The 24,784-nt window shown below is 34.4% G+C and overlaps 2 protein-coding genes and 1 long non-coding RNA gene across 3 annotated transcripts; all 3 read left to right on the top strand.

Moving 5' to 3' along the window:
- Positions 1 to 1,629: 1,629 nt before the first annotated feature.
- On the top strand, positions 1,630 to 6,505 carry LOC147484857 (DNA/RNA helicase protein). The gene is made up of 3 exons (XM_086577721.1): positions 1,630 to 3,196; positions 4,106 to 4,394; positions 5,555 to 6,505. Exons 1-3 carry the CDS (start codon positions 1,706 to 1,708, stop codon positions 6,358 to 6,360), a joined length of 2,586 nt encoding a protein of 861 aa, XP_086433847.1. The 5' UTR covers positions 1,630 to 1,705; the 3' UTR covers positions 6,361 to 6,505.
- Positions 6,506 to 6,879: 374 nt separating this feature from the next.
- LOC147484856 (F-box protein SKIP23-like) lies at positions 6,880 to 8,115 on the top strand. The gene has a single exon (XM_086579835.1). The coding sequence runs from the start codon at positions 6,880 to 6,882 to the stop codon at positions 8,113 to 8,115; it is 1,236 nt and encodes a 411-aa protein (XP_086435961.1).
- A 13,624-nt stretch (positions 8,116 to 21,739) lies between these two features.
- Positions 21,740 to 22,729, top strand: LOC147484855 (uncharacterized). The gene is made up of 2 exons (XR_015206673.1): positions 21,740 to 21,879; positions 22,406 to 22,729. It is a non-coding gene; the product is annotated as an uncharacterized LOC147484855 (long non-coding RNA).
- The last annotated feature ends 2,055 nt before the right edge of the window (positions 22,730 to 24,784 follow it).

Genomic DNA, 24,784 nt, shown 5'->3' with positions numbered 1-24,784 from the left:
ATTCTACTTTTATTTTTCACTTACCACCATTTGTCGAAAAAAACCCTAATCAAGGCAATCAAAAAATCACTGCTATTAGATGACGTTGATAAAGAGAAAGTGGGTAGCTAATAAACGACAATTAAGTTTTATGTATTTTCATGGCATATATTCACAACGTGTTATCAAATGATTTATGGTCGAAGATATATTAAACCTTATCAACAAAAAATTAATTAGCACAACAGATCTTTTCTTGTGACCGAATAAATGTTGCTGAATTAGATTAAATCTTTGTCGACTCTAGAAAAAACTTGGAAAGTTGTGATATTATGCTAACAAACAAAATAACTTCACATGTGCTTTATGAAGATCAAACACCCATTCTTGGTGACATCTCTCAAGAAAATTAACTAATATTCTAAAATTTCTAAAGGTATGTTGTTTAAATTATAATCAATCGAATTTTTCTTCTCTCCTGTGCTATCAATCTCAATTATCAACCCTAATTATAACTTGATCTATGAAATCTAGTTATATTTAAGGCAATAATTTATCCAAGCGTTATAATAGAATCCAACTAGCCATTATATATTTTTCATTTACTAGCATTTGTTTGGGGGGTGGGGACTCTAATTTAGGCAATCGAAAAATCACTGCTCTCTGATGACATTGATAAAGAGAAAATGGACAAGTAATAAACGACAATTAAGTGTTTTCTAGTGTTTTCATGCACACATCTCCGATGACGTTTTCTAATGTTTTCATGCACACATCGTGTTATCAAATGATTCGTGGTTGAAGATATATTAAACTTCGTCAGCAATAAATAAATTAGCACCTAATCTTTCCTCGTGGATGAACAACTCTTGTGGAATTAGATTAGGTTTTTGTCGGAACCGAAAAAGACTAAGAAAGTTGCAATTTTGTTAACAAACAAAATAACTTCACGTGCTTCTTTGAGATCAATCAACTCGTTCTTGCTAATATCACGGGGTAAAATTGATTATTTATAAACCTCTAAAAATCTTTTGTTTAAATTACTGTCAATTATTTCATTATAAATGTAATGAATATATGATTTTTTTGTGAAGAAAATTTCTCAAACAAATAAATTTCAAGCAAATTATACATAAATACCCTAAATATAATCCAACATTCAAAAGGAAATCCATCTTTAAGTCCAAAGTCTTATAATTGATCCTCTATTTAAACGGTATAAAAAATCGGGGGTATGAGCATAATGGTAATAGTATCCGCACATTATTATTATTATTATTATTATTTTGTCATTTTCAGTTTTTTTTTTTTTATATCTTCTGAAACCTCTATTAGAATAAAATAATGAAAAGACATAAGAAGAGTGGGAAACCACCTGTGTCATTTTTCTTTTTTTCCCCTCTCTCCAGCTGTAGGCCCCACGCATTCTAAATATTGTTTTGCTCAAGTGCATAGCACTTTGCTAGTCTAATAATAACACTGTCCAAATTCCACTAATTAAAAATTCCAAATTTGGAATACCGAATAAATTCGAAATGAAAAAGAAAAAATGAGTATTTACCATACCCATTTAAACCACCACGTGTGCTTCCATCACGCATCTCGAGGAAAAATAAAACAAACTCGCTTTGGCCTTTTTCAAATAGAAACGGTACAAAATAAGACTCTCAGTGAGAGAGAGAGAGAGAGAAAAGAAGACCAACAAAAAAAACTTTTCTTTGCATGTATGTTCATGGAAGACCCAGTAAATCTCTACTTAAATCTTGATCAATGGAGTCATGGGCAAGAAACAGAAGACCCCAACAACTCGGAATCATCTACTTCTTCTTCAGAGTTTTTCTTGGTGGGTTTTGTGGTTGTTCGTATTGTTGGTTTACAACATTACAGTGGAAGGATAACTGGAAGAGAAATGATTGGTTTAGTTAGAGAGCCACTTAATCCATATGACTCAAATGCTATAAAAGTTTTGAATATGAGGAGTGCCCAAGTTGGTTATGTTGAACGTGATTGCGCTGCTGTATTTGCTCCTTTAATGGATGCTGGTTTAATTACTCTTGAAGGTATTGTTCCAAGCACACCTGGTGTTAAACAGAGGTATAGACTTCCTTGTCAAGTTCATATTTTTAGTAGAATTGATGCATTCTCTATTGTTGAAAATGCTATTGAGGGAGGTGGGCTTTTGCTTATTCCACCTGAGGAGCCTATGTTTCAATTGTCTGTCTCGGCGGTTGCGGAAGAGAAGAAAAAGGCTAAAGACTTTAAGAGTATAGATGATATATTTATGTTAGTTAGTGCTAATGAGGATAAGAAGGAGGGCATGAAAGCTATGGAACCACCTAGTGATGTTATTAAGCCTAACTTGTTTTTACATCAAAAAGAAGGGTTGGGGTGGTTGGTACACAGGGAGAGTTGCGAGGAGTTACCGCCTTTTTGGGAAGAGAAAGATGGTGGTTATATGAATGTGTTGACGAATTTCCATACCGATAAACGACCCGTCCCTCTCAGAGGTGGCATTTTTGCTGATGATATGGGTTTAGGTAAGACACTCACATTGCTTTCTTTAATTGCTACTAACAGAGCAGAAGACGATGTTACGTTAGGTGACAATGGTGGTGAAGAGAGGGAAGAGGTAGAGATGGGGAAGAAGGGCAAGGGAAAACGAGGGAAAAAGGTTGCGGTAAATTCGCGCAAGAAACGTAAAATGAGTGATCCCCATATTGAGGATAAAGAGGAGGAAGGAGTTAGAACGAAAGGGACGTTAGTTGTATGCCCTCCATCCGTAATGTCTACATGGATAACACAGTTAACTGAACATACTAGACGTGGTAGCTTCAAGGTGTACTTGTATTACGGAGGAGAGCGAACACAAATTGTTAGAGAGCTTCAAAAGTATGATTTGGTTTTGACAACATATAGTACTCTCGCTGCTGAACAGAATCGAGAAAGTCCTATTAAGAAGATGGAGTGGTTTAGAGTTATTTTGGATGAGGCACATGTGATTAAGAATGAGGGGGCGCTACAAAGTCAAGCTGTTATTGGTCTCAAAGCTAAGAGAAGATGGGTTGTTACTGGGACACCTATTCAGAATGGTTCGTTGGATTTGTTCTCACTAATGGCTTTCTTGAAGTTTGAACCATTTTCGATTAAGAGCTATTGGCTAAGTCTGGTGCAACGACCACTTTCTCAAGGAAATGAGAGTGGACTTTCAAGACTGCAGGTAATGTCATTTTGTGTTTTATTGTTCTACTTGTTAATAAGAAGAGCTTCTCACATACACAATTTTCATATATGGTTTCTAGTATCTATCTGTACTTCTCAACTTAAGGTTATTTTTTTGCATGATATCTCGTAATACTATTATCATGTATCCTGCTGATGCTTTTTAGTAGCAAGTCGTGAGCATTTTTCACACATCATGCCATTTAATGAAATTCAAAATGGCCAACAGAAATGTACATGTCAGAGCCCCGTCTATTCAATTCAACTGTTTTGAGCCTAGCCATATGCGAGGAAACTCATCACTAACTTAATTGTTGAATGCCCTGGAAGTACCAAGATTCTAGGAAATGTTACATTAGTGCTCTGTTAAAGCTCAGACATATAAAAAAAAGTTCTGACATATAGAACCAGGTTTTATAGTCCTCCCTGTTAGGTCTTTCCCCAAGCGATGGGTCCTTTCAAAGCAAAATTTGATTGCCACCCAAACTTGTATACAGTAATACCTTGCTTGAAAACGAGCAGAATACTCACTATGCCCTTCATACACAACAATCATTTGGCTTACGAACATGGACACTCTCCCAACCTAGATGAAACACACCACACCTTGAAACCACCAATATCCTCTTCAAATTCTCCCTCTCCATCCCAAACCTCCACAAACACTTCCTTAACAATGCCTTAACAATGCCAACATTAAAGGTGTGAATGTTCCCAAGCCCCAAACGTCATACATTCATAGGCATACAAACTAAGTCAAATGAAGGAGTTATACCTAGAATGCTCCTCCTATCATCTCCCAAAAGGTTTCCAATGATTGACTCAATTTTCTGCACTATACTTAAACAAATGGATTGAGTTCGAAATACAAGGATTCTAACCTTTCTTTTCATTGAGTTATTTGCAGATCTTGATGGGAACCATTTCCTTGAGAAGAATAAAGGACAACATCGATATTGGACTACCGCCTAAAACTATAGAAACTTGTTTTGTGGATCTCTCTGCTCGAGAGCGTGAACTATATGACCAGATGGAGAATGAGGCTAGAACTTTGGTCAAGGCTTACATTTGCGTTAACAGTGTAGTACGTAATTACTCAACTGTACTCAGTATTATCCTACGGCTTCGCCAGATCTGTGATGATATCGCCTTGTATCCTGATATGAAGTTGCTACTTCCCTCCAACAATATTGAAGGTAATGATGTTGCATTTGTTTCTATAGTCTACGTTCACTCTTTATAATTAACTAAAGATAATCAAATTATAAAATTTTAATTTTTCACAGAACTCACATGGGGCCATTAGATATATGTTCTATTAGAGAGAATCTTCTCCCCACCCCCTCTCCCACCTCCCCAGGGTGTATTCCTAGTCCATCACATTGGAAAGTTGTTGTTTCCCTCCCTCGCCATTTTTCTTAAATATTATTATTACTTTATTAGTTTTTATTGCATCTTCTTCTTGTCCTTTTGGATTGGTAATGGGAGGAATTATTACCCAATTGCAGGAACTTCTACTCCTTACAGTCACATATATTTAAGGGCATATAACTATTCCGGTCTAATAATTTAAATGTTTCTCCATGTATCTTGGTGTACCTAGTAATCTAGTATTTTTGTTCTTGTATGTGTCCAGTGCTTGCATGTAGGCAAGAGATGTGTTGGAAGTCTCAGAACTGTAGGATTTGAATATGTAATTCTCTGTTATTACGAGAACTAGGGATGAGATTTATATGTCATGGATTCACACAAACCTTGAGCTCCTCTTTGCCAAGAAAAATCTATGTGATATAGCCTGTACTTGTTTACCGGGAAATCTTTTCATGCAAATTTAAATAAGAAATGAGGATGTTTAAGCAGTTGATGAGTGGTTTCAACACTAAGGATCTACAAAACTGATGCAAATGAAATGAACTTTTCGCTTTCATTTTAGAGCTGTGAAACTTCTACTCCTATTTGCATTTTGCCAGAGGTTTTTGAGCAAGAAGAATCTACCAACTACTTAGCGACATCCGTATTCTAGTTAAACAGCATCCCTTGTTCTAGCTAATATACCTGCCAATGTTTACAATTAAACAAGAACAACCATAAGATGTATTTGAAAGGCACTCACGACGCTGAGCGAGACACTTGTTGAAGTGTATCGGGTGATTTCTTTTCATTTGATATCTTTAGTTGTTCTATTTTGAGGGGAGATAGGTCAGAGTATTTTAATCCGTAGATCGGAAAGCGCCTTCTAAACCACTTGGCAGAAGGAAATTTCTAATGGAATGATTCTTTCAAAAGTATACTATGCATTTGTTGATTGTTGTAGTTCTTACGTGTTTTTTACTTGATGACATTTGGAACTTTGCAGATGTATCTAATAAGCCGGAGTTGCTGAAGAAAATGGTTGCAATGCTACAAGATGGAGATGACTTTGATTGCCCGATTTGCATTTCTCCACCATCCAATACCATCATCACACGTTGTGCTCACATCTTTTGCCGGGCCTGCATATTGAAAGCTCTTAAGCGCCCAAATCCTTCCTGCCCTCTCTGTCGTCAATCCCTTTCCGAATCCGATCTCTATTTGGCACCACCAGAACCCACTGACGACGATAGTTCTGTTGTCCCTTCTTCCCGTGACATTTCTTCAAAAGTGAATGCTTTGCTGAAACTCCTTTTGGAAGACAGAGAGCGAGACCCTTCTACAAAATCTATAGTATTTTCGCAGTTTAGAAAAATGCTGATTTTACTCGAAGAGCCACTTAAAGCATCTGGTTTCACGATCTTGCGTTTGGATGGGTCGATGACAGCAAAGAAGAGAGCTGAAGTGATAGAACAATTCAGCAACCAAGATTCATGTACAACCACAGTGCTTCTGGCTAGCCTCAAGGCTTCAGGTACAGGAATAAATCTTACAGCAGCATCAAGGGTATACCTTTTAGAGCCATGGTGGAACCCAGCAGTTGAGGAGCAGGCAATGGATCGTGTTCACCGTATTGGGCAGAAGAAGGATGTAAAGATTGTGAGGTTAATCACTAAGGATAGCATTGAAGAACGAATATTGGCTTTACAAGATAAGAAAAAGATGTTGGCAAGGGAAGCTTTTAGGAGAAAGGATGGTAAAGATGCAGGGCGCATAGGCATGGAAGACCTTCGTGTTCTGATGGCCTTGTGAACTCTTGACACAACCATGCTCTTTTGTTTTTTTCTTACACTGTTCGTGAGTTTCAGATGTGCATTGTAAGGTGAAGTTATATCCGCGCTAAGTCGGAATGTTTTTGAGTCTCTATAGTTAATATACCCCTTGTCGTATTTTGCAATTTGGTTCACTTTTGCATGTGAAAGCATTGTAAGAAACAGGAGCCGGTTCGAATGTTTTTCACTCCATGACCTTAGTATCTCATCGTGGAAATGTGAAGCAAGAAACAGGAAGCAGATTGCAAAAACAGTAGAAGGAGAAAACATTGGTCCCTGTATACACCCTTTTAACTCCCATAGCAGTGCAGGTATATTGCCGTATGGGTAGTAGCTTGGGCTTGGATTGGATTGGATTAGTGTGATTGGGCTTTGGCTAGTGGTCTTCAAATCCAGGTTGTGCTTGGATGAGATTCCAAGTTGGGTGAACTAGTATTACCCACTAGATGAGCCAATTAGGATTTTCCCTCTCTTAGGTCAGGCGCTCTGTAAGAAATTCATGGATCTCGAAAGTGATTATCGTCCTTGGAGTGAATTGATTCCTGATCTGCTTATCCAAATAAAAAAACCGCTTTCTCTTCCCGATTTAATCCGTTTCGATTGTGTTTGCAAGTCTTGGAGATCACTTTCTGTACTCCGCCACAAAGGTCGATTTCCATGGCTACTTGTTCCATGTCTCCTCGATTACAACATCGGCGAATTTGAAAACTATTCCCACGACGGTGTCCTTGGTTTCTTCAGTATTTTGGATGGACTGACTTATAAAATTGAGATACCAGAGTTATTGGGACGTCGTATACTCGGAGTCTCTTTTGGATGGCTAATTACGGTCCACGAGAATTCAGAGTTGCAACTACTCCATCCCTTCTCCAAGAAAGTAGTCCACCTTCCTCCTCTCACCAAGTTACCCCATGCGTTTGGTACTCGAACTGACCAGAATGGCGTCCTCTTTTATCTGTTCGGTGACTTATTCCGTCTAGATGAAATATCCGACTGGCCCTCCAACGAAGTACGTGATATATTTTTATATAAGGCAATTACATCTTCCAATCCCGATCCCGATTCTTCTCACTCTCCTATAGTCATTATCATGGAGAACAATCAGAGGTCGTTGTACTACTTTCGGTCAGGAAAGGACGACTGTTGGGCCATAGTACCCGGGCTTCATTTAAATTACGATGACTTCACATTTTACAAAGGGGACTTTTATGTTCTAGACTTTAAAGGAGAGGTTGGTATAGTGAAAGGCCTTGACGGTGATGGATCTTCTCCATTCATAAGCCCACTGTCACTACGAAAATGCGATGACATGGCCATGGCGGGTGAAGAGTCACTCTACTATCTTGTAGCAACATCTACTGACCTACTTATGGTCATTAGGGATTATAATGATTGGGTGGATGAGGATTCTGAATCTTATCGTACTACTAAAGGGTTCCGAGTCTTCAAGCTGGATTTTAGTTGTACAAATGCGCCCAAATGGGTGGTAACTAAAGACATTGGAGATTGTGCATTGTTTCTGGGTACGAATAACTCATTCTCTGTTGTTCCATTTGATTTTCCTGGATGTAGATGCAATTGTATCTACTTCACTTCGCACGATATGGAAACTCCTTACTATAGTGGACATGATAAAGGTATCTTCAGTTTGGATGATTGTATGATTGAGGGCGTATGTCCAATAGACTGTAAGACTATTTGCCCACGACCCTTATGGTATTCCACTAATCCATGACAAGTTGTGTTAGGATGTATGCTCGTATGTTTAAGAGATTGTTTATTCCCATTAAGTGATTTTTGTTATTTGTTGTGTTTACTCTCTTTGCAACATTCGGAAAGTGACACTGTGACAGTAATGTAATAATCGACCCTCTTTGTTATTAAGTGACACTGTGACAGTAATGTAATAATCGAGCAGCACAATGCGGAGGGGTACTTTGTTGTTTGTTCGCACAAATGGAAATTTTCGTAATTTATTTAAAATTTTCAAAAAGTTTAATGTCCCAAGTTTAAATGAGGTCCTTCTTCGGATAAGGTTTAGCTCGCGTAAATTGGAATAACATTTGGACATTTGGTTAGGCCCTGTTTGGTAGGGGGTGTCCATCTTTTTATGTTTGGTTCCTAAACCAAGCCTGAAAAAGCTACTAGTTGGTTGGTTGCCCAACCACAAAAGTATGAATAACGGTATCCATTGGAAAAGGTTGGATTTCAATCTACATCATACTAAATAAGAAAAGGACAAATAAAAAAAAAAAAAATGAAAACACAGCCGTACTCTCTTCTTCTTCACCACTTCAACAATTTATTTCCCCACCACCATCCATCTTCACACCACAATCAACTTACTTAAAACAAAAAGAAAAGTCAATATCTCAAAGCAAAACCCACCGTTTTCATCACACAAAAATCTCTATTTTCTCAAATTTGAACATCTCTACTCATATCATCTCTTGATTTCTCCAAAGATACAAAATGAAACCCACTTGATTTTTTGGATTTCCAAATTGTTGCTACTAAAAGAAGTTTATGTAATATTTCTTTGTAAAATTTCTTTCAAGAAAATAGAAATATATATGTGGTTGTTTTGGTATATTAATTTGGGAGTTTGATTAACAATATGTTTTAAGATTACATTGTATTGGGTTTTCTATTTGAAGTTTTTCATGATTATTTTGTGTGTTTAAAAAAATAAGTTTTGAGGAAGAGTAGGCAAGAACCAAACAACTTGTGTTATTGATCATCTTGAACCACGCTTTGGCTAAACCACCTAGTAAAATTCTTGCCAAAAAAGAGCCTTTAGGGATGTCCATCTTGCTCAAAACCCGAACAAAATACCTGTACCGAATCCTGGCCGAATTCGACAAAATCCGAACCCAAATCCAAACTCAAATCGAAATACATAGAGTAGGGTTTGGTCACACTCTTTAAACCCTGACCGACCTGATAATTTAGCTCTAAACCCGTTAAAAGAGCTAAAAATTCCGAAATCGAACCCGGACCGAAATCGAACCTCAAATCCGGTTTCAATTGCATACTACTAATCTCATATAAAAGAATGAGTTAGATAAATATTTGGATTATGATCTCATTCATGTTTACAATAATGAGTTATTTAATATATTGGATTATGAAAAAAATTATGTCGGAATTTCCAATTTTTTCAGTAATTACACGTGATCATGTGTCTATAGTTTATTATGAGTCTATCTATTTTTAAATCATATCAAATAATTATATCCGAGTATAAGTGATAATTACTTCCAAGTTCATTGGAAGTTTTATTTTGTTTGAAGGATTGGTGGATAGCCCGAATAAGGAATAAAATGTAGATATATATTTCAAATAAAATTCTTATTGTCTTCTTTCTTCATTTATACCGGGCTTTATCCTACCCGAACCCGTGCCCGATGGGTACCCGAAATATAGGGTTAGGGTAGGATTTGGTCACACTTCTCAACAAAATACCCGACTCCAAACTTGACCCGCTAAAACCGGTTCAGATTCGGATAACCCGATACCCATTCAAAACCCGAAAAGTCAGGTTCGGGCCAGATTGGATACCCATTTGGACATCCCTACATTTGGTCAATGAGCGGCTAGAAACCTAGTTCGGCCCCTGCACGAATTGAAATAGCGTTTGGCCCATAGATTTGAAACATCGGACGGAGGGTGGGCTTATCCAGTCGGCTTGTTGTCCATAGCCGTATCATTTTCCTGCACCTAGTATCTCAATTTCCATATTCTTTCTACTTATCCCATGCTGTTCTTGGAACTTTTTGGATCTCAACTTTTCTGTAATCAATCATACGTATAATTATCATTATTGTAATCGTTTTTGGAACTTATTACCATTTGCTATTCTGTGTGGTATTTGGATTGAGTAAAATTGTGACACTTTTGTCTCATGAACTTCTCAGAGGTTATGACAGGAAGTATGGTAGCCCCAGATGTTCGATAAAGCTTGATATAAGGAAAGCCTATGACACAGTGAGCTGGGAATCTATCTTAGCCATGATCAGAGTGTTTAAATTCCCTGAAGCTATGTATAAATGGATCGAGATGTGCATTTCTACTCCATCGTACTCTATTCTCATCAATGGCTGAAATTTTTATTGCCCATTTGGTGATCCTTTATCACCGATTCGTTTTGTGATGATAATGGAAATTCTCGATTGGCTTCTCATCAGAGCATCAATAACAAAAGCATTACGTTCCATTCCAAATGCAAAGAAGGTGAGATTGACACACACTTAGCATTTGGCCGATGATGTGTTAATGTTTTGTAAAGGCGACAATCAGTTCAAGCTATTAAAGTCCGTCTTCAAGGATTTGGAGAGGCAAATCGGGCTAAGGATTAATAATCATAAGACTTCCTTGTTAGCGGGAGGGCTTAATCGGCCTAAAGCTTTAGCCGAGATAATGGGAATTGAATTGATTAGACCTCCAATTGAGATATCTTGGGCTACCTCTCATTTCGGCAAGATTAAGGGAATGTCAACCATTAATAGAAAAGGTTACTAGCAAGATTTGGTTGGAAATCAAAGTTTTTTCTCATCAGAAAGACTACAAGTCATAAACTCAGTCCTTAATGCTTTTCATACTTATTGGTCTAGAACCTTCATTCTACCGTCCACAGTTCTTGAACATGTACAACAGATTTGTGCACAATTCTTGTGGACTGGATCTACAGTAAAGAAAGGGCATCATCAAGCGAGTTGGAGTACTGTTTGTCTTTCGAAAGAGGAGGGAGGACTGGGAGTAATGAATTTACAACGGTGGAATATTGGTGCCTTCTGTGGACTGATTTTTAAATTGGTTACGAGAGAAGATACGATATGGGTTAACTGGACATGGAAGCAGCATATCAAAGACAAATTCTTCTGGACCATGAGTATACCAAAAGACTGCTCATGGAATTGGAGAAATATTTTGGCGTATCGAAAGGAGGCCAAAAGATTTATCGATATGAAATAGCAAATGGGCGGATTACACGCTATTATGGCACGACATATGGTGTGCTCGTTCTCCTTTGATTGAGGATGATCTGAGGCGAGAGCAACATGGGATTTTCAAATTTGAATGCTACAAAGAGAGGTGCTGATTTGAATGGCGATGGAATGAAGAAGTACACGGTATGCAAGATCATTTGAAGCGGGGACATTTTGGAGGTGCAAATTAACTCTCATCTAGACAAAGGATTTCATTGTATGGACTCCTCATCAGAGTGGTAGGTTCATTTCCAAGAGCGCATATGAAGCTTTGTCGAGGAAAAGGGAGAAGAAGCCTTGGTACGGTCTGGTATGGGGAAGGTTGGTATTGCCGCGGCACTCATTTACTACATGGCAGCTATTCTCTAATAGTATGCCGACTTAGAAACAAAGTTAGTTAAAAAGAAAATTTTGCACCAATCTTCATGTTGTCTATCACGAAAAGCAGCAGAGAATATTCAGCTCATCTCTTCTTTGAATGTACCTATTCAAGGGAACTTTTTGATAGAGTAAAACAACTTCTCGGTATCTTTATCGATGTGAGCAATGCTTGGGTCTCGATTATCCGAAGATGTAAAACTCGGATGTGGGAGAGATTCGAAGGTATTCATTTGTGCTTCGTGGATAGTATTTGGAAAGAACGCAATGCAAGAAGATTTCAAAGACAAATGCTAAACCAATTTGAGGTGGTATTTAATAAGCTAGTCGTGATTTGAGAAACTATCTTCAAGTTACTAGACCAAAATCGCTGATGGTGCATGTGGAAGACGCCTGTTTGTCGACTAGGTATTTCTACTCTTTTCAAACAGCGAGACATACAAACCGCTTCATGGATTCCCCCCGGTAATAGGGTTGAAAGCTAACACGATGGTGCTTTAGATGACAATGGTCCGTGTCATGGAGGTGTCATTAGAAATAATGAAGGAAGGGTAAATTTGCGTTTGGAGGACTTTGCGTCGGTTTTATTCCAAGAACTAAAAGCGATAGAGGTATGTATAGAGAGATGTTTGGCGTAAGGCTTTTAGAAGTTGAAATTGAATCGGACTCCTTAAGAGCCATCAAAGCGATAAACAAAGAAGAGAAACCACCTTGGTTTCGAGATGTGATGCCAGAATTCAGATTCATAACCTTTACTCATGTGTTTAACAAAAGTGAATAGGGTAGCGGATTATTTTGCTAGTTTGCATGGAAATGGTGAATTTTCTACGGTTCACTTTGCACATCCATTAGATTTTCCTGTGCAGGAAATTGTAAATGAGGATGCGAGTGGTAACATCTATGTAAGGAAAAGTTAAGTTAATGCAGGTGGGGGTCTGCCTAACCCTAGCTTATTCGGAAAAAAAAAAAAAAATTGTGACACTTTGAAGGCGTTTCCACATCTAAGCAGAAATTTATCAATATCTATCAAGGTTTTATTATTTCAGTGGTCTAAGATTTTTAAAGAGTTTAAGAATATCCCTTTTGAGTATTTTGTGGTGAGGTGGGATAGAATTCCTTAGATATATATTATAGTCATGCCTTATTGGCTATATTTTTCAAGGCTTCACAGAGTCTCTAATTTTTTTATAAACTCTAATACTACGAAAGAAAAACAAAATGAATTCCAAATTAGGAGTTTCCATTATCCACGTAATGGGGTTCAACTAAAATTCCCACAAAGACACTATTTCCCAATTTTTCTTCTAGATTAGAAATTTAGCTAGATAAACCCTATAAAACCCAAGTAAAAAATAACCCAAATAAACAAAACCCTTATATCATAGAGTTACAAGATTTTTTTTTTTTTTTTTTTTTTTTTTTTTGCACTAAAAATTGTTATAAACAAAGTTAGATCAATTATAAACGAGTTTCGAGTACCAATAAGTTCTAACAGTAATAGATAATACGGTTACAGAAGTTAAGCAGTATGTTGGAGAGACATTCAGCCCGGACAATGTTCAGTATTTAAATATTAATACCAAGTTCAACAAGGTAGATGATCATGTTTGTGACATGGTGATTTCACTGTCCTGATACTTATATTTTCAGCAGCAATATCATATTTTATATCCTCAATGTCAAGGGAAAATTTCAATCACGTGTTTTTATATGATGACAACATGACACAATAATAATGAAAATAACTAATGATTGTTAGGAGAAAATGATAACTTCTAAGACATGTAGACCTTGCAAAACATATTAAGTAAAATACAAAACATCATTATTTCCAAATTTATAGAAGGCCCAAATCTCTTTTGTAGTGTATAGACTATCGATACTAATTACATGTTACTATACTATATAGTGATAGTCCATAACCTATTAAAATATTATACCAAAAAAAGAACCATCACATAATGCTCCAAGAATTAATGTTTAGATTTGTGTGTAATGTGGGGTTTTCTTTTGGATCGGTGAGAAAAGGAATGGTTTCTTGGAAGATGACTCTATCAGTGACATGAGCAAGCTAAGTAGGTGATGCCATTGCAGTGAACTAACTTCAAAGAATAATTAATGGAAAATCAGAAACTGGATGTGAATGCATCGATCTAACCACTAAGAATAATTAATAGAAAATTGAAAACTAAAAACAAACTCATCGAGCTAAACTAAAAACATAATTAACGCCAAATAAAAAACTGGACCTAACTGCTTGAAATTAACCTAAAAAATTAATTAATAGAAAATTAGAAACTGGATGCAAATGTATTGAACTAATCTCACAAAATAATTAATGGGAAATTAGAATCTGGATGCAATTGTATTAAAATATCCTTATAGAATAATTAACATAAAATAAAAAACTGGATGGAAAATGCATTGAACTAACTTCAAAGAAAAAAAAACTAACGGGAAATCGGAAACTGGATGTGAATGCATCGATCTAACCTAAACAAATAATTAACGGGAAATCATAAACTGGTAGCAAATGCATCAAACTAACTTCAAAGAACAATTAACGAAAAATCGGCAACAAGATGCAAATGCATTGAACTAATCTCAGAGGATAATTAACGTGAAATTGAAAAATGGATACAACTGCGTTGTAACCTCAAAAAATAATTAATGAGATATTGGAAATGGGACACAACTGCATGGAACTAACAACAAAGAATAATTAACGGAGATCAAAACTAGATGCAAATACATTGTACTAACCTAAAAGAATAATTAACGGAAAATCAGAAATTGGATAATCTTTGATGATCACACTTAGTAAATCATGTATAATATGTTTTTTTATGTCAAGTTTGCAAGAAAACTATAGAAGAATCAATAGAATATGGTATTACATACTAGGGGTGGGTAATGGGCCGAGTCGGGCTAGCCCGGCCCTAAACATTTAAAGCCTTTCAGTTATTAGGGTCGGGCCAGCCCGACCCTAAAGTCCCTATAGGGCCGGGTCATAAGTCTAAATTTCAAGCCCTGACCATATCCTAAGACCTCTTTAACAGTTTAGGGCCAGGTCGGGCCGGGCCTATATATTTTCTTCTTTTTACTGCATCAGTTTTAAAACTCATTTATATTACAAAAAAAAAATTTAAGATTTGCAAACTCAAAGTCCCACCACTTTGAAATTTGAATAACAACCAATCTAGTAATAATTCTTGATAAGTCCAACAATTTAAAATGTATATCCACAATCTAATAAACTGAAGTACATAGAGACTCATATTTATATTTCAAAATTACAATTAAAATGCACAAGACACATTTTGGAATGAGCTTTCACTGACATAAATCCGTTATTTCTTGTACTCAAATCTCACCAAAATTACATTTAACATTGAAGAACACAAAGACAAATAAGAGTATGGAATGAGTTTTTACTGACGTCAACATATTTTTCATTAGGCTAGTACCCAGTGCTCATTATTGTTCTTGGCGACTAGGTTAGACGGGGAGTTGTGAGGTGTATGTGAGTTGTGAGATAGAAACAATTAGGTTTACAAGTTTTTATGATATAAGACAAGTTATTAGAAGTACCCATACGGTAAGTGATAAATTACAAATGACAGTGTTATTTTAATTGAAAATATGTAACAAGGAGTTAGATAATTTTAGTTGTATATTTTATAGTGAAACTATAACTAAAGCTTGGTTAGGGCTTGGTTAGGGTTGGGCCTATGTTTCAGAACCTTAGCCCTGACCCTGCCTTAGATGGCATTAGGGCTGGGTCGGCCCTACCCTAAACTCTGTGAGGGCTTTAGTTGTGAGGACTTTATAGGGCTTAGGGTCGGGTCGGTCAGGGTCGGGTTAGGGTCGTTATGGCCAAATTCCCACTCCTATTACATACCACCTTGAAATCTTGAATAACTAATGGAAATCACAAATTGGATGCAAATGCATCTAACTAACCTCAAAAAATAATTAACAAGAAAAAAAAAAATGGATGCAACTGCATTGAACAAACCTAAAAGAATGATTAATGAAAAATAAAAAAAACTAGGTGTAACTGCATTGAACTAACTTCAAAGAATAATTAACGGGAAATTAAAAACTAGATGTAGTTGCATCAATTTAACCTAAAAGAAAAATAAAAAACTATATGCAAGTCCATCAAATTAACTTCAAAGCATAATTAATGGAAAATCAGAAACTAGCTATATGTAATTGCATGGAACTAACCTCAATGAATAATTAATAGAAAATATAAAACTAGATGCAAATACATCGAACTAACCTCAAAGAATATTTAAGGGGGAATTAGAAACTAGATGCAAATGAATCAAACTATCCTAAAGAATAACTAACGAGGAATTGGCAATATGATGCAAATGCATTGAACTAACCTCAAAAAATAATTAACGGGTAATCCGAAACAGGCCGGATGGAAATAAAATGAACTAACCTTAGAGAATAATTAACTGGAAATCGAAAGTTGGAATTTTTTTTATGATCCAACATAGTGAATCATGTACTTGTATGATATCTTTTTAAGCCATGTTTGCAAGGAAACAACAGAAGGATTAATAGAATTTGGTATTACACACCACCTTGAATTACTAATGGAAAATCGAAAATTGGATACGATTGCATCAAACTAATCTCTAAAAGTAATTAATGGAAAATCGACAATTGGATGCAAATACATTGAACAAACCTCAAAAAGTAATTAACAGGAAATCTTTTTTTTTTTTTTGCTAAAAACAATTGTATTGATTAAGAGAATGTTACAAGTTTCAAAAAAGAGTTAAAAGTTAATATATGTATTATGTCTTCATTTCGACAAATAGCTAATTTACAAATCTATAGTATGTAGGTCATATTATTGTCTTCTATCCTGTGTAGAAAATTAGGAGTACCGACCCACCATTTGTTTCCCCCTTTGCTAAGGTGACAATATTTTTAGAGCAAATGTCTGCTCCAAAATTTACCTCTCGCCATGTGATGATAATTAGAATCCAATCGGCTAGATGCTTGACTTTTTTCCATGCCGGTCACACTCACCAATGCATTTGGTTGTTATTAAATGAGTTCATTACAGCAGTGGAATCCGACTCCACCCATATATGCTTCCATCCCAGTTCTACTACCTTGCTAATGCATCCAACTAACCTCTAAAAATAATTAACGAGAAATCAGAAAATGGATGCAACTACATTGAACTAACCTCAAAAAATAATTAACGGGAAATAAAAAACTAAATGCAAATGTATGGAACTAACCTAAAAATATGATTAACGACAAATTAAAAATTGGATTAAATTGCATTTATCTAACTTTAAAAGATAATTAACGGGAAATCAGAAATTTGATGCAAATGCATTGAACTGACATCAAAGAATAACCAACGGGAAATCATAAACAAGATGTGAATGCATCAATCTAATCTCAAAGAATAATTAACTGGAAATCACAAACTGAATGGAAATGCATAAAAGTAACCTAAAAGAATGATTAACAATAAATTGAAAACTAGTTGTAACTGCATTTAACTAACTTCAAAAGATAATTAATGGGAAATCGGAAAATTGGATGCAAATGCATTGAACTAATTGCAAAGAAAAAAACTAACGGGAAATCGAAAACTGGATGTGAATGCATCGATCTAACCTAACAAAAAGTAATTAACGGAAATCAGAAACAACTGGTAGCAAATGCATCAAACTAACTTCAAAATATAATTAACGAGAAATCGAAAATTGGGTGCAACTGCATGGAACTAACCTCAAAGAATAATTAACGTGAAATAAAGAACTAGGTGTAAATGCATCGTACTAACCTCAAAAAATAATTAACATGAAATCAGAAACTGGATGTAAATGCATCGGACTAACCTCAAAGAATAATTAACGGAAAATCGGAAAGTATTTGATGCAATAAGTGCATTGAACTAACCTCAAAACATAATTAACGGGAAATTGGAAACTAGACGCAACTGCATGAAACTATGATGATAAAGTACAAGAGTTTTGCTGAATATCCGCAAGTCTACATGCAACCAAACTCGAGGATGAGTTTCTTTCAAGCCGGGGAGTATGATGCATGGGGATAGAAACTTCTAATTATATTATTAGTAGTCTTATATATTGAATTAGTAGAGTTTCTTATTTGTTCTAGGTCTAGGTTAATTAGTAAGGTTTCTATTTTGGTTTTTAAATTGAATTAGAAATATTGGTTATTATATAAAGGCAACTAAGCCTTCATTTTTTTTGGTAACTAAGCCTTCATTGTTCATTGTTAGAGGGTTGTTATTGAATATTTATTCTAAAGGAATTGTTCTTTATGATTGAAGGTTTATTCTAACCTCAAAAAATATAATTAATGGGGAATCGAAAACTTGATGCAAATGCAACAAACTAACCTAAAAAAATATTTAGTGGAAAATCATAAGCTAAATGCAAATTGATCGAACTATCCCCAAAGAATAATTAACCGGAAATTGGCAACATGATATAAATATATCGAACTTACCTCAAGGAATAATTAACAAAAATTCGGAAACTGGATGCAAATGCATCGAACTAATCTCAAAACATAGTTGTATTATATATAATAGAAATGTCTTGATGACAAGTATAGCTTTGCATTTAAAATGGTATTTATCGTAATGTTTTGCTATTCAATTAGCGTCAATGTGAACTTTGACTCTTTGGGCATTCTCCCAAAACTTCAATCATATTTATATTAGGGTTAACTAGTATTACCCCCCAGATGAGCCAATTAGGATTTCCTCCCCACTAGATGGGAAATTAGGATATTCTCCCTAAACACACGGTCAACTTGGTTTAACCGTTAACTTTCAAGTCAAACAATTGAAAATTACACAAATGCTTTCATTATTTTTAAAAAGAAAATATTCAATTTTAATTAGGTGGGGGTATTTATGTTATTTTCAGTTGTTTGACTTGAAAGTTAACAGTCAAACCAAGTTGAGCGTGTGTTTAGAGGGGAGACCCTAATTTCCCATCAAGTGGGAGGGAAATCCTAATTGGCTCATCTAGGGGTAACACTAGTTCACCCCTTATATTATTAATTAAACAACAAAAAAAAAATCAAAAGGTTTTATTAGAGTGGGTTCTTTCTTTTTATTGAAAGTGGGATTTTCGCATTGCAAGAAATTTAGATGAGTAGTCAATATAATATTCATATCTCATAGTTATGCAGAGCTATATGCTAATACTTTTATAATAGCACCCGTTCGTAGGACGGGTTCGGAAGCTAGTTTGTATTTAGAAGTAGAATAATTTATAGTTCTTGGGTTAGCGTTTTGTAGTAATGTTTTTAACTTTTATTATGTTTCTTTGTAATAGTAGGCTTTCTCGGCCTACTTTCTTTTCACTTTTAATGATATTTCAACTTTACCGAACAAAAAAAAAATACCATTAATACAGCCATCAATTTAACCAAAAAAATCATCCAGCAATGTTTGAATGGTTCAGTAATCAGTATATACTGGGTAATAATTGTATCTTGGTATAAGACCTCACTTGAAGTCACATATTTAAGGAGGTTAAATTTCGTTACTTTTTAATTCGCCAAACAAGCATAAAACTTAGAATGAAGTACTTTCAACTAACAGATTACCAAAAGTATCAACCGACTGCAAAGTTTAGAAGCAATTTGATGTTAATCGTTAGATGATACAATTTCTCACAACAATAACTTACCACATTTTACTTCCCGTTACCAACTACCAAGCAAGGCTGGTGAAGTAAGATTACCTCATGCACATTACAAAAATGCACGGTGAAAGGCAATCTTTATATGCCAAACGCGACACGCCCACACAGCATTAGGGGATATGTAGAGAAAACTAAGTATAGATGAGATTCCACTGCCTTCTGAAAAACACTACCACAACGAGATCCATATAAAAAGGCTGACACACTTGGGCCAAATTCAACTCACACATTCATCCAATTATTCGATTTTGGACGACATCATGGATAAAGAGTTGTAACCGAATGAGAAAAAGGATGGAGAGTTGTTGTTTATGCCTCTCTCTAATCAGAATATTTTTTCCTATCCAATTCAAAAAAAACCAAAGATTGCTGTTTATGCCTCTCGAATCACGATATATTTTTTTGAGGCCGGATCTTCTCCACCCGGGTGGAAAAGATTGATTTTTACACCTTACAAAATAATTTAGACATGTGTCCACATATGTAACCACCCAACTTACGGTGTTAACTATTGCTCAAAAAAGAAAATCAAAACAAATTGCAAAAAATAGGAAATATTCTATGCGTGAAATCTAGAAAACAAAATGTCCACAATCTCGCCTTTTCTCCTACAGTCCTACTCTCATATATTTCAACGAAAATAAACCATTTTATTATTACTCCAAAAAATAAGTAACTTGGTGTTTGCTTTATCTTTCATTTAAGTAGAAAGACTTGATTTGCATTTAAATGAGAAAACCTACACGTATTTACTTAAATTTAGTGAACTTGTAAACATATATAGTGTTTTCACTCTAACTCTTGTGTTCTTGAATTATTAAGTAGTTATATTGTTATGATGTAACTTATGTTCATGAATTTCCGATGGTATTTTGGATAAATATGACTTGCCACTTACATTATAGTGCTTAAAAATGAATCTAAGACAAAAATGGCTAACTGGATAAATTAATATTGAAAAAGAAATGATCTCATCAGAAATCGAAAGGTTACTTGAGCAAATTTCATAAAAGTTACAGTTACTTAACAATTGGGCACTGCGATTGTGGAGATAAGCACGGACGGAATCTTTACTAATTTGTAGTGATTTCTTTTTTTGTTTTATCTCACTCTGTTAGTTTCATTTATTCTAGTGTTATATAAATGGACACATGTCCAAATTATTTTGTAAGGTGTAAAAATCAACCTTTTCCACCCGGGCGGAGAAGATCCAGCCTCTATTTTTTTAGTCCAACCGTTCAAAACAATCATACTTTGGACAAGTCTTTCTAGTGATTAAAGCCCCATCAGCACACATATTCTTTTGGGTTTTGCTTATTCTACTTTCATTGTTATCAACTGAAATTCAATCAAAACGAAAATAGATGGACAAATATGTTATAAATTCTGTAACAATTTATATATATATTGTGGGTACTGAGTACTGACCCCAAGTTTCAACCTGTTCCAGCACTCGTGAAAATAAAATGAAATCAATATATATCCACACATATGCCTAAAGCAATCCCACCAAGTCCGAAACTCCAAACAGAAGGCAAGAGTATGGCGAACGTTCAGTACTCGAGACAACTAGCTAGGCACACACAAGAACTCGGCGTTGACGATATTTCAAGTTGGTTTCAGTTGTTTACACTTTACAGTTTACATATCTTTTGGTGAGTTAAGAGCATTTTTAATGGTGAGACTAAATGAATACCAAATACCAAATTTATGAAAATTTGGTAAAAATAATTTTCGGTGGTGAGACCAAACCAAATACGCGTGGGCTTTGGGCTTTTTGGCGCGGTGTTTCGAAAATTGTGTTGGCTATTCTGGTGCGGTTTATCCAAAATAGCGTAGTTTGGTGTCGAATTTTTGATGTCTGAGCTGAAATTGTTTGGTGTTTGTTTGGTAAAAAAAATTGTGTTTTTCAAGTCTTACCATTAAAGATGCTCTAAAAACCAAAACTATCATCGAAATTTCTAGCTTTCCAACATAATTCATTTTATATGCAGGATTTGAGTTTAATCTCCCTCGTTAAAAATCTGATTCATTAAAACCCCCTCAGATCATAACAACTTACAAAACCTCTCTGCTTTTAAGAAAATAAGAAACTAACAAAAATACCCCCCACTTAACAGACCCGTGAATCCTGCTATTTTCTCTCTTCTTTCTCGCTTCTTTCTCTCTAGCTTTTTAAATCTGAAATATCTTCTCATACAAATCTAAATTCACATAGCTTAGGAGAATAAAGTGGACGAATCATCAACAAAAGAGAAAAGGAATAACTCTACAATTTCTAAAAAAATTGAAAATCCAAATAAAAAAAAAAAAAAAATCAAATTTTCAAGTTCTAGAAGAGATGGAGATGAAATTGAAAAGATGTCTGCTCCAAAAACTACGGCAAACAAACCAAATTTGGTGAGAATCTTCCACCCTTAATCCTATTTTTAGAAATTTGTATGAAAAAATGAATTTTCATATGCGAGTTAGTTTGTAAATACGAATTTACATTTGTTTAGTGATTTTACCCTGTATTTTATAGTTTTCATAGTTTTGCTATTTCAAGTTTGGGTTTATTCTGAATTTTTATGTTTGTGTATGTAGTAGTTTTACCATGCATTTTTATATTTTCGTAGTAGTTTTTTCTCTACATTCTTAAATTTGTGTAGTGTTTTAACTCTGCTTTTCTATGTTTGTGTAATGTGTGATGGTAGTTTTACTCTTTATTCTTAAATTTGTGTAGTAGTTTCACGTTGCATTTTCATGTTTGCGTTATAGTTTGACTCTACAATCTTAGATTTGTATAATACTTTTATTATGCATTCTTAAATTTGCATAGTAGTTTTACTCTGCACTTTTAAATTTGCGTATTAATTCATTTATGTTATTTTAAACTTTTCATAGATAATATTTGTTATTAATTGGTTTTCTCTCATTGTAATAGAAGGCAAACGAGAATAAGTTGTGCAAGACTTTTAGAGCTTCTACATTACCTACGCTTGGTCTTGTGGCAGATTTTGAAAAAAGGCTTAGAGCTGACCATATCCCAACAATGAACATGGGATCCAAAAGAAGAATCCAAAAATGATGAGTTGACTTTTGTTTAATCAGTTCTTGGTGGATTTGTTATTAGATCTTTGATGTAATAACTACAATTGTTAGAATTCTGGATGTAAAAAGGCTGATTTGGCTTAATGTGTTGTTGGTAAATGATGTAATGGGAATCTGTTTTATCTTTTCAGTTGGTTTATCTTTTAAGTTGGTAAAACAGTTGGGTTTGTTCTGTTTTAGAAATATATTGTATAAAAATAATTTTGCATAGGTTATGATATGTTTTCTCTATGAAAATTTAACTTTTCATAAATCAAGTTATTGTGTAAATTTAAATTTACATAGATCAGTTCTGTCGGATATTAGTTGTAGTAATCTACTGTGTAAAAATACATTTTAACATATCATATAAAATTACATGAGTTTGTTTTGTCAAATGTTAGACTAGCTAGTCAATTTCAAAGAAATGCTATATGAAAACGATTTATCATGCATAGTTTCTTATTTGTGTTGCAGACTTGTAAACACAGTCTAATTAAATTTAAATTTTCATAGATCAAGTCACTATGTAAATTTAAGTTCATAGTTCCAGTGACTATGTAAATTGAAGTTTGCACACTACAAATGTTTTTTCATCATGCATGTTTTGTTTCACAAATCTACTATGTAAACTTAAATTTTCATATATAAATTCCAATTTTCTTACATCAAACTACTTTGTAAATTCAAAATTTCATATATCAATTAAACTACTCTGTAAAATTAAATTTTCATATGTCAAACTACTATGTAAATTTAAATTTCCACATGAAAATCCGAAGTCGAGCTTGTTCGGATTTTAAAGTTGGTATGGTGCCAATGGCTAATTCATTCCTGGAATTGAAAACATATCGTGTTTTAAAAGGGAAAGTCACAGATCTAGTAATAATTGTTACTATGCATTCTTATATTTTCTAAGTAGTCAATTCAAAAATTCACGATGTTAGAGTTTTGATAAGCTTTAATAGGTAGGTCTTTGAGTGTTTGTGTCTTTGAAGCTGTTATTATATGAAGCTATTTAGAAAACAAATATGTAGTTATAGGGATGTAAACATGCGGTGATGGTACATAGCAAGACTTAAGTTGATTATTTATTTATTTTTTTGGTTCAATTATTAAAGGTTAGTTGTCAGGTCCACATAGTAGTTTTACTATGCAATTTTAAATTTCCATGGTAGTTTTACTCTGCAATTTTAAAATTCACTCTGCAATATTAAATTTTCATACTGGTTTTACTCTGCAATCTTACATTTTTATAGTACTTTTATTCTACAATCTTAAATTTTACTCTACAATCTTAAATTTGTATAGTAGTTTTACTATACAATCTTAAATTTTCATAGTAGTTTTACTATGTAAATAGTAAATATAGATACATATACATGACTATGTAAAAATACATTTACATTCTGTCAGGTGTCGGAAAATTTTCATTACCAAAAAATTACTATGTAAATGTAAGTTTTTATAAGTCAAGTTACTATGTAAATATAGATTTAAATATCTAATATATGACTATGTAAAAATATATTTATATATATTCTGTTAGGTATCAGGCTAATTTCAATCTCAAAAGTTACTATGTAAAAGTATTTTTACACAGTAATACAAAACCTCTTTTAACTAGTGTTTTAAAAATCTCAAACTAAAAATCATAACATATAAAATCCAATGCCAAACTATAAAATTCAATGTCAGAAAAAAGAAAGCAAGTTCATCAACCACTACACCATAACAGGCTATTTGCAACGGCAAAAAACCATTGCTAATAATATTCGCAAAGCTTTTTAAGCGTTGCAAATATGGCGTGGGTAAATTGTTGGAAAATTTTGCAACGGTTAATAAGCGTTGCAAACAGAAATTTCCAACGGTTATTAACCGTTGCAAGAAAAACATTCCAACGGTTTTTAAGTGTTGCAAATATTATTTATAACGCTTGTTTATGCCTGTTTCGGACAAAATTTTAACAGTGTTTTTAAATTTGTAACGGTTATGAACCGTTGCTGATGGGTTGCAAATAAAAAAACAAAAATTTCTCATATTTTGCAGCAACCAGCTAAACCTGCCCCATTTTATTAGGGTGCACTTAACCTACAAAAATAACACTACTTGTTCTATATTGAAACAAACATCTCAATTCTATAATAAAGTCCCAATTGACTTTTCATACCATTTGACAAGTAAATAATAGCAAACACAAGTAAAAGACTGAAAAAAATAAGATATTCGTTAA

The sequence above is a fragment of the Coptis chinensis genome, chromosome 8 (genome assembly GCF_015680905.1).
Source record: "Coptis chinensis isolate HL-2020 chromosome 8, ASM1568090v1, whole genome shotgun sequence".
NCBI lineage: Eukaryota > Viridiplantae > Streptophyta > Magnoliopsida > Ranunculales > Ranunculaceae > Coptis > Coptis chinensis.
Note: the sequence above shows the minus strand (reverse complement) of the source record. Positions and strands in the feature narration are given on the sequence as shown.

Coding starts and splice junctions, on each gene's coding strand:
- LOC147484856 (XM_086579835.1), top strand. CDS start 6,880: ATGGATCTCGAAAGTGATTATCGTCCTTGGAGTGAATTGATTCCTGAT.
- LOC147484857 (XM_086577721.1), top strand. CDS start 1,706: ATGTTCATGGAAGACCCAGTAAATCTCTACTTAAATCTTGATCAATGG. Junction 3,197..4,105: donor GTGGACTTTCAAGACTGCAG/GTAATGTCATTT, acceptor AGTTATTTGCAG/ATCTTGATGGGAACCATTTC. Junction 4,395..5,554: donor TCCCTCCAACAATATTGAAG/GTAATGATGTTG, acceptor GGAACTTTGCAG/ATGTATCTAATAAGCCGGAG.